The sequence below is a fragment of the Solanum lycopersicum genome, chromosome 12, assembly GCF_036512215.1.
Source record: "Solanum lycopersicum chromosome 12, SLM_r2.1".
Taxonomy (NCBI): domain Eukaryota; kingdom Viridiplantae; phylum Streptophyta; class Magnoliopsida; order Solanales; family Solanaceae; genus Solanum; species Solanum lycopersicum.
Genome location: NC_090811.1, coordinates 62,920,591 through 62,930,409, shown reverse-complemented (window position 1 = coordinate 62,930,409; position 9,819 = coordinate 62,920,591). Strand labels below are relative to the sequence as shown.

Sequence of the window (9,819 nt, the reverse complement as noted above, 5' to 3'; positions counted from 1 at the left end):
TGCTCGTGCACAGTTTTATTGATGCCTTATTTTCTTCTTTTATGGTGTCTCCAAGACCCATTGCATCAAGGTGGATTTCAGCATCCAACACCCATGAGGGGTAGTTCCTGCCCGAACTCTGAAAGGCAGTGAACTCTAGTTTTGTAAGATTGACCATTAAAATTAAAAACAAAAGAATAAATAATACTTTTATTAATTCTTCAAATCTAACCTTCACTTTTGAGAAATTAGAGTCTCGTACTGATAACGTGTTATAAAACTATAAAATAAGAAGAAGAAGCTAGAGATAAAGGAAGAGAAGACTTGTTATTTCTCTTTATAAATTAATTTACAATGAAGAGGAGCACTCTATTTATAGGAGAAATCTAACTTGGTCCCCAAGTTGGAGGACTCTTTAACCATATCCTAAAGGACTCCGCATGATAGACATTCACTATAATACAAATACTTTGTAACATGGATCATATTTTTACGTTTTCTTATTTGCTTAAAAGAAATAATTAGGTAGTAATTTAAAAGGTTCATGCATGGAAAGGTATATGAAATCAGAGTCATTCTCTAAAGAATTATTTCAAAAAAAGCCAACCAATGAATTCATATTTTTTTTTAATAATTGAAATGATTTAATTTATTGATCATTAAAAAAATGTTGTTTAAAGCCATAATAAATTCAAAAAAATAAATAAAATTTGTTTTATGCTCTATCTAATTAATCAATACCAACATATGGAGTATATTTTAAATGTTATATTATTTGTGCAATTAGAACGACAAAATATATTTTGATCAAGAATCTTCGATTTTCAATAAGGACACATGGGAATTATCCAATATTGAATTGCTTATTATTTGAGCAAAAACTAATCGTTTCCAATTAGGAAAAGAAGAGTATCTTCTAGTTGTAAGAGTCTATTTTCGATAAGGACATATGACAATCATTTTAAATCGAATTACTTATTATTTGAACAAAAACTAATAAAGGAGGGCCGCTTACAATTAGGAAGAGATGAGTATGATCTTTTGGTTAAATTACACTTTCGATGAAGACATATGATAATAATTTAAAATTAAATTATTTATTATTTAAGTAAAAACTAGTAAAGCGTAACGATTGATCGTTCTAGAAAAGGAATTGATTACTTTTTTTTCCTTCCCCTTATGAGGGTGGGGGCCTATAACTTTTTGAAGTGATTGGATTGCACCATTTGCACATAAGTTGCTTTAAAGAATTGGTGGTGATGATTAAGCCTCTCTTTTATATGTTCATCCAAAAACCATATGTTTAGTTAGTTAGTGAGGAGACAATTAACATGTGGTGATCATATGTTATTTTCCCCCATATTAGGTTTGGTTCAATATGTTTGCTTTAACCCTAGTGAAGTATATCATATGCCCACTATATATCTTAACTATGCCTTTAGAAAGTTTTTCAGTATTTTAATATTTTAGTATGTATTTTTTCTATAAGTTGATTCGATTGAAAATTAATAAAAGAATCATGTTGTATAATAGAATTTTTCTATTGTTTCGAAGTGAAAAAAAATATTTTGTTTCTAATAGTGTCTAATTTATGGACGATGATAAGTAGGGGCGAAGCGGTGGGGGTGGGGGATTATTTTTGCAAATAAAATGTATACTATATCAAATTTCAATTACTTTGTTGTATATAATTAAAATTAGAAAAGTTCAAAACCGTTCTAATTATTTTGATACAACTTCGATATTGATACTACATTTTAAAGACTTTATGCAAGAGTTGCATTAATGTCTCATTGTTATATATGTAATGTAAAATAATAGTAACTTTTAATGTGATACACAAAGTATTGATCAAGAGTATCATAGATTCGTTGAGTGTAATATTTTACTATAAGAGTTTGTATTTATGCATGCAATGCTCAAGAAAGATTTGATTTACGTGGCAGAAATTGCAACCATGCAAAGGTTGCACTCCTAACTCATTATTTAAAAAAAAAGAAGATGTTTGTTCTATCTTAAGAACGAATACTGAGTTTTGTTTTTATCGGCATTCAAAATCTGTAATGAAGTTCCGACTAAAGCAAGACTCATTTAGGGGTGACATTTTCAATAGAATTTTCTTCATACCCTTAAAATTTCTGGCTAAGAATAAAACAATTCAACATTGCAGGAGAACCCTAATGAGTTGCTAATAAAAAAGAAATTACTAGATAATGTGCAACATCGGTACATCACTAGAATTTGTGGAAAAACTTACTAATCTTTTGCAAATTTGTATATTTTACATTCCATTTTGGTTCGACTCAATTTAGTTTTATTAATTTCTTGTAATAATATGGAATAAGGAATTAGTATTCTGTGACCGGAATTTCAGACACACCTTAATTAAACTAACGTCATATTACTTTTTGATTCATTTTTAAAAAAATTTTATACACATTTTTAGCGTACGTGACCTCCAAACATCTTGAACACACCTCACTTAAGTAGAGTCACAGAGTGTGCCAATGAGCCAAAAGGTGTACAAAATTACACAAAAAATAAGTTTAGGGGTAATTAGAACCTTAAAATAGTTAAAGTGTGTCTCTGAGATTTCAGTCATAGTCTAAGGGGTACTTATGTCTTATCCCTTATAATATTAAATGAAAACAATCTCTCTACCTATGTAGGGTTAAAATCTCTCACTTGGTTGTTGTTATTGTCATTAGGGGCAGACCCACAGAAGTCACTTTGTTAAAAAATAACACCGTATAAATATATATATTTGATCAGTTTTTAAAATTTAATATGTATATATTAACTTTTGACTCCACTAACACAAATGTAACCCTTGACGCAGTAATAAAGAGGGCTTAATTTTCTCAGCCTACTCGAGCTTGAATCGCGACTCCCACATTTTAGTTTTATTTTTTATATGTTGAACCCTGATTGTCATTAATGTGTTATTCAACTTATAATATTAAAAAAAAACCATCACTTAAATTATTGAATCAAATAATGTTCGATTCGATTTGACTTTTTTAAAAAACAATTACATATCTATACTACCAAGTTAGGAGTAATGCTTACACAAATGATTAATCAATGGGAAAAGTATTTTATAAAAATATAAATTAAAATTCTTTGGCGTCACCAAGTTCGTCACTTAAGATATTTAAGCCACAAAATGGTTTATAAAAATGTAATTAATTAGTGGAACTCGAGAGAATTAGTGGAAAAATCACAGTAATCAAGAAAAGTTAATTAAAAGTAAAGCAGTAATTAAGGGCATGTGATTAGAGTACTGCAAAATGATAAATCTGCTTATATCGAGAGAATTGCTAGATGTGGAATGTTCTTGATTTAACTTAATTAAATTAATTAAGTCGCTAATTGCATGATGTGGAGTTATCTCCTCCATAATAATTAAAGTTGTGTGCACTTTATGTTCACTTTGACTAGCTATATCATACATCTACTTTTTCTATAGATTTACTAAATTAAATTTTGAGGATAGTTGACTTTGCATCATAGTCCCTAATCACAAATTCATAATACATATATAGGAGGAACTACATCTATAATATAAAGGCGTGAAACGAGTACTTTTAACTGATTTAACTGTTTTTAAAAAAAAAATCATGTTTGCTATGTTTACGTGGAGAAAATGAACGAAAAACGAGATGAATATACTATTTTTAAATTGATTGGTAGATTGTCTGATCTGTTATGATAGATTGAAAGAGATAGAGAGGAAATCAATCTCTCATTTCTATCTATTGGTGAAATAGCTATTTATTGTTGATCCATCTAAAATAAATCGATATTTTTGTGATGTAGTCGATCTACATCATATGTAGAGTGACCAAGCTCTTTTAGGCCATATCCGTTCTCTTTATCCATCAGTCTAATGCATGAAGTGATCTTATTGAGGAAAAATTTCAAAATATAGTTGTCTTGCTCGACTTCCAGACACATTCCCCTCTCTCCCTGGTATAGTTCCACATAGAATGAAAGAGCGTAGAGTCCCGATCCGACCTGTGAGTCCGCTAACATATAGTCACACAAAAAGAAAGAGCGTAGAGCCATGATCCGACCTGTGGGTCCGCTAATATATAGCAAGAAGTTGAGTTTGAACTGGCGAACCAGAGTTACTTTCGAAACAATATTTCGTTCATGTGAATGTATGCATGCATGCATAATAGTTTTGTTCTTCACTTCTACTAATTATACCTTGTTTGGTACACTTTTTCAAACTACGTATAATCAATGACACATTCTACTTGATATTATGTATAACTAATAAACGACAAACCATGATATTAGTAATGAAAGGGTCTCTCGAGGGATAAAATTGTCCAAAATCATATAAAATATGTAGATTCAGTTTCAAGTAGCACATGGTGATCAAGCTAATGTAGTAGTTTATGTTGTTCCTTGTTCAGTCAGTGTAATACATGATCTGAAATGTGTAATTTGACACATATATCTATATATTACATGTTGAAAATACTGAATTCATCGTACTTTTGAAAATGTACATATATCTATGTTACATTTCGAAAATACTGACAACTAAACTCATATAATGTAAGCTCCATCTGACTTTCATTAGCTTGCAGGATACAATATCTCAGAGGACAACTCAATTTAAGTTCGCTGCAACAATCTGTTCATAGAGGAATCTGAATGGGCACGATTCGATTGTTCTTCAATGACTTATAATTCATCATGCTTAGATGCATATCCTGCAAAGTAACGGATTTTGTGTAGAACGTTAATCAGACAAAGAATCTCAATGGCAACAAGTATGCCTTAGTCTCTGATTCTTTTAATTAATAGGCTATCAATTTCACCAGAAAGGTGGCACACGAGGGGGGCCGAACCTTACCTCCAAAAATACATCACGAGATTGATTGCAGTCGATCTCTCCAAAAAGAAAATGCTAAAATAGGGATTACATTTCAATTCTAGTCAGTATGCTTGGCACATCAACCAAGCAAAAGACAGGTACAGTTATTTTCTTAAGGGAAAAGGGGAAAATATACGTATCAATTTAGCGATTTAGAGTAGATATAACCTTCTTAAAAAGATGTGCATAGACCCCTCCGTCGTCTAACAAATAGTGCATATTTACCCCTTTTAAACCAGTTTTAGGATTTTACTTTAATTCAATCGGTTAAAAAAAGGAGGGGGGGGGGGGGGGGGGGGGGCTAAATAAGAAGTATGCACCATTTGTTATAGGGTATATATGCACCACTTTTTTAGCAAGAGGTATATACACTCTAAATCTCACAGTTGAGGGATATATTTGCCCCTTATTCTACATATCTAGTATTGTATTGTCTTCTTTTGTTTGGTTCGGGAATTGGGGGAGGAGGGCATTTGCACTCGAGAGGAAGGACATTTTTCCTCTCATATAATCTCATCTCGAAATCTGGACGTTTAGAGGAACCATTTAAAAGGTTTAGAGAGGCAATGGATTGGAAGTGTAGGAATCCTTGTAACTGTTAATCCCATGATCCCAGAGGCTGAAGGACTAAATTCGTTTGTCTCAATCTAAAAAAGGTTAATAAAGGTATGCATAAGCCTATAATCTAAAAGGTAATGGTTGTTGATGCCTGAACAAAATGTCACAGCCAGCAAAACCAAATATCATTAACATGTCATAGCCAACAAAAACCGCCTTTTCTTTTCATTGTCAAGAATAAAATGCATACACATAATTAGAACATAAAATGGGCTTAGTAATTTGACCTGATGATGTCGTTTTAAAGAAGAAAGATATTTCCCGGCTAGCAGACTGAGGTGAGTCAGAACCATGAACACAATTCTCCTGTAAGTTCAGCCCACATATGGCTCTGACACTGTATGTATAAAGACACAGGTGAAAAGAACATGTCTTGTTCAGAATTAACAAAAGCCTAAAAATAATTTTCAATGTAAAAGGACAACTTGGGCTGACAATTTCTTTAACTATGTGCTATGTATGGAGTCTAAGGCACTACCAACAACTTTAACATCGTCAATCACTGAGGTAGTCGAGAACCAAACTTGCAAATGCTCTGACAAAGAAAGCGAGAAGATGGTAGCTGTTATAGATATAATATTAATCATATCTGGAACGAGAAGAGTCACATAATTTGAAGGAATATCAGTAAAAATAATGTTTTATTTCCATGAAGGAGACAACTTCTTTGGGAAAGTAACCTCATACTAAGGGAAATCAAAGTTACACATATTTCACTATGTTTCTTTTTTAACAAGCAAATCTTTGAGAAAGCATTTTTTTAATTTAATAACCATGGTGTTGGGGCCAGCTTGCGGCTTTCTCGCACCTCGACTAATTCTATAGGACACTTGACACCCCCAAAAGCAACAAGTGTCATAACTCTGTCCACCAAGTCTACAACAAAAGGAAAAAAATCACCTAGTGTTTGATTTGAATTTGAGACCTCATGATTCTCAACCTACTTCATTGCCACTAGGTCACATGAGTTAAATTGAGGTAGTAACCCTTTTTTGCAAGGAAGGAAAACTTATCTATGTCTATCTATTTAGTTTTCTAATATTCTAACTATATTGCCCATGCAATAGTAATAATAGACGTAAAAATAGAAAAGAAAAGGAAGAGAGGAGGTCTAAACCTGTGAGGATGAGTAACCTTTGCCTTGAGTGGGTCTGTGGGACCAATTAATGCACGCCAATCAGCTATGGCATTCCCTTTCTCCAGAACCATTATCAACACTGGACCACTGCCGATAAATGGTTAATGAAGGAAAAAAGGAGTAGTAAATGGATGAGAAGGGAGGAGGAGCAGCTGTAAAAAATTCTCACGAGAAATCAGTCTATGAAACTATTCTAATTCAACATAATAGCATATATCCGATTGACAGATCTTTCACTAATTACATGGACAAAAGACCTTTTTTTTCCTCAATAAACAAGGTACTTTATTTGAAATGGATGAAAAGGCAGCAATGAGTTATATTAAACTAAATCTTCAAACCACTCAAAAGATTCGTACAACTTTCTAAAGTATGTACTTTTTGATGAAGAGTTTTCTATATCATTCATACAAAATTTAAATCTCTATAAAGGTTTCTATATCATTTAGAGAACTTATTTTTGTTTCTCTCGATTGAAGAAAATATATCTTTTACAAACCTTTGTTCCATTCAATTGTGTCTCAAGTAAACGATTACACAACCAAGATACTTGGACTTCCTTTATATTTAAAACACTTTCAACATTGCTAGACGTTCCAAAACTATCCCGCTCCAAAAGGCACATAAAACATGCTCAACCATATGAAAAAGGAGGTGATTCATATACTTCTTCATCCTTTCTCACACAAACCACCCCATACAGAGTTTTCCCCATCTTTGCAAATTATCCAGGTTGTCTTTTGCAATACATATCATTCACAACCAAGAGCTGCCTTACAGGTGCTTTTGTCTAGCAAATGCCTCGATGGAAGTAACATCCTTCATCACCACTGACTGAACAGGGAGTAGAAAACACTAAAGCTCCCATTTTTCTGTCAACAAACAAACAAGGGTTTTTGCTTCCTGTCCGGCTGTCCCAAATTTCCACATACAACCTATGCCACCTTCCAATCTTTCTGATCGCTGAAGAACCTCAAGTCTCACTTGTTTGGAATATTAATTAATAGGTTCTTTCGTATTTGTTCGGAATTGACTAATTATATTCTTTATATGATTTTTTCTTGGGTTCTATCGCTACTGTCTTGGGGAATGATCATTAATGATAACAAGGATTCAAGTGAAGTTTAATCCTTGAGTTTGTGTTATTCTAATCCGTAAAATTCAATCTATCCTTTACTCTTTCTAAGTGATTTCCTCGTATTTGTTGCGTTCTGCTGAGTCGTGTGATATGAAGTGGTATCAGAGAGTTATCGCTCAATATACTACTTCCTGTTGTCCTGTTAAAAAAGCAAATATAATAGCTCCAATCTAGAGGCAGATGCAACAGTCATGTTAGGCTGCAATGCCTTTTGGTTATGTAACAACTAACAACCCATCATCAAATATCGTCCATTTTCAAAAGGAAATGATTCTTTTCTTTACAAATTCTTAGTTTAACCGTATAAATGTTCTCAACAACCACTTGATACCAAATTAAACTAGCCTACACCCTATACTATAACCTGCAGTTTTTACTTCCCTCAAAACGGAATGGGGATCACCAGAAAATTCAGAATCAAATACCATCTCTAGATGGGAAACGTTTACCTGGTCATGTATTCAACAAGGCTTGGAAAGAAGCTCCTTGAAGAGTGCTCAGCATAAAATCTTTTCACACGATCCTCATCAAGCTGAATGAGCGATTCCTCTGTGATTTTGAATCCATGATTGAGAATTGTCTCCTTAACGGAATTTGTATGGTTTCCAGAAACACCATCTGGCTTTATTATAGCCAATGTCCTTTCTGTTTCTGTAGAAGAGTCTGCCGAACATCTACAACATTAGAACATTGACAAAAGAGAAGCACAGAATGTGAGTATTATAGCTGACTCCGATTGATTAAAATCGAATGGCTATCGAGAACTAAAGTTCGACCAACTCACAAGAAGTGAGTTAGATATCTTACACACTCAAGTAATAGTTATTATCTCAGAAAGTCACCTCTCTTCTCGATTCCAATTTTCTTCACAAAGAAAGTGACTTTCTAAATAATAACTATTAGCTGAGTGACCATATAAGAAATCTAAGTCGAGTACACATGTAGACATTGAAATTTTGTGGACAAGCTCAACCATATTAGGGTTATTAGAGGTCGGCTACTCTACCCCAAACTCTAGCTCACGCTTATATAAACGGTAGTATCTCGAATATCCCATAAACTCTTGGTGATTCACATTGTTTAGCTGACAGCAGTTATTTTCCAGACTTGAGAAAATTTATTGCAAACAACACAATAATAGGGACAAATAACCACAATAATAATTGTATAAAAGGCAAGAATATGGCCTTGATCTTCAAAATCACCACAATAATTGTACTAATACTTCAATCCTAAACTTGTTTTGAGAATTAATTATAGGAATGCTTTGTATCTATTCATTTTCAGTACCAAAAATGGTTTGTGCAGATAATAAAAAAGACAATAAGCAAGTGAAACTCACCTGTTAGGAAGAGAGAGAATGGACAGCAGGAAGAAGGGAAGCAACATTTTTATGAAGAATTGAAGAAACTGAAAAAGATTACAAAACATTGCAACAATTTTACCAAATTGATATAAGAATTTCAGAAGCAATTAATGGAATCTGATATTTGGGGGAGAAGATGCTCATTCGGACTATTCACTTTGACTAAGGGGCGAAAATCCTTGGACCCATAGTTGCCATTTTCTTTTTCTTTTTTTTTAAAAAAAGTAACATGAGTTTTAATTAGGGCAATTATCAGTTCGATTCGATTTTGGAGTTAATTGATTTGATTTATTCATTATTAATTTGTAGGAAATCATTTGAGAACCCTTTGACTTATTGATCGCTGTCACTTCGATTATCAATTTAACAGTTAAAATTTGACCAAAATCGCTTAATTAGAAATAAGGTGACGAACTAAATGAACAACGCACGTGATTTGACATGTTGCATTTTGCTAATAAGTAAAAGTCAACAAATTATAAAATAATCGAGAGTTGGGACAACTAGAAATAAAATTATGAGACCACAGACTAAGTCGATCAACAGTTTTATATATCAAATAGTATAAATATAGAATAATTGGGGGTTTGAGATAACTAGAAGATGCATATGAAGGAGATGTGGATGTTAAGGTGGACGTGAAGTCATACTAGGAGCGATAAGAGAAGAAATAAAGATATCTGGAAAAA

The 9,819-nt window shown here is 32.8% G+C and overlaps 1 protein-coding gene across 1 annotated transcript; it reads right to left on the bottom strand.

Annotated features, from left to right (window-relative positions):
* Positions 1 to 4,299: 4,299 nt before the first annotated feature.
* LOC101262899 (probable nucleoside diphosphate kinase 5) lies at positions 4,300 to 9,356 on the bottom strand. The gene is made up of 5 exons (XM_004252358.5): positions 9,107 to 9,356; positions 8,214 to 8,438; positions 6,606 to 6,713; positions 5,716 to 5,825; positions 4,300 to 4,706 (listed from the first exon to the last, which is right to left on the bottom strand). Exons 1-5 carry the CDS (start codon positions 9,193 to 9,195, stop codon positions 4,678 to 4,680), a joined length of 561 nt encoding a protein of 186 aa, XP_004252406.1. The 5' UTR covers positions 9,196 to 9,356; the 3' UTR covers positions 4,300 to 4,677.
* Between the last annotated feature and the right edge of the window lie 463 nt (positions 9,357 to 9,819).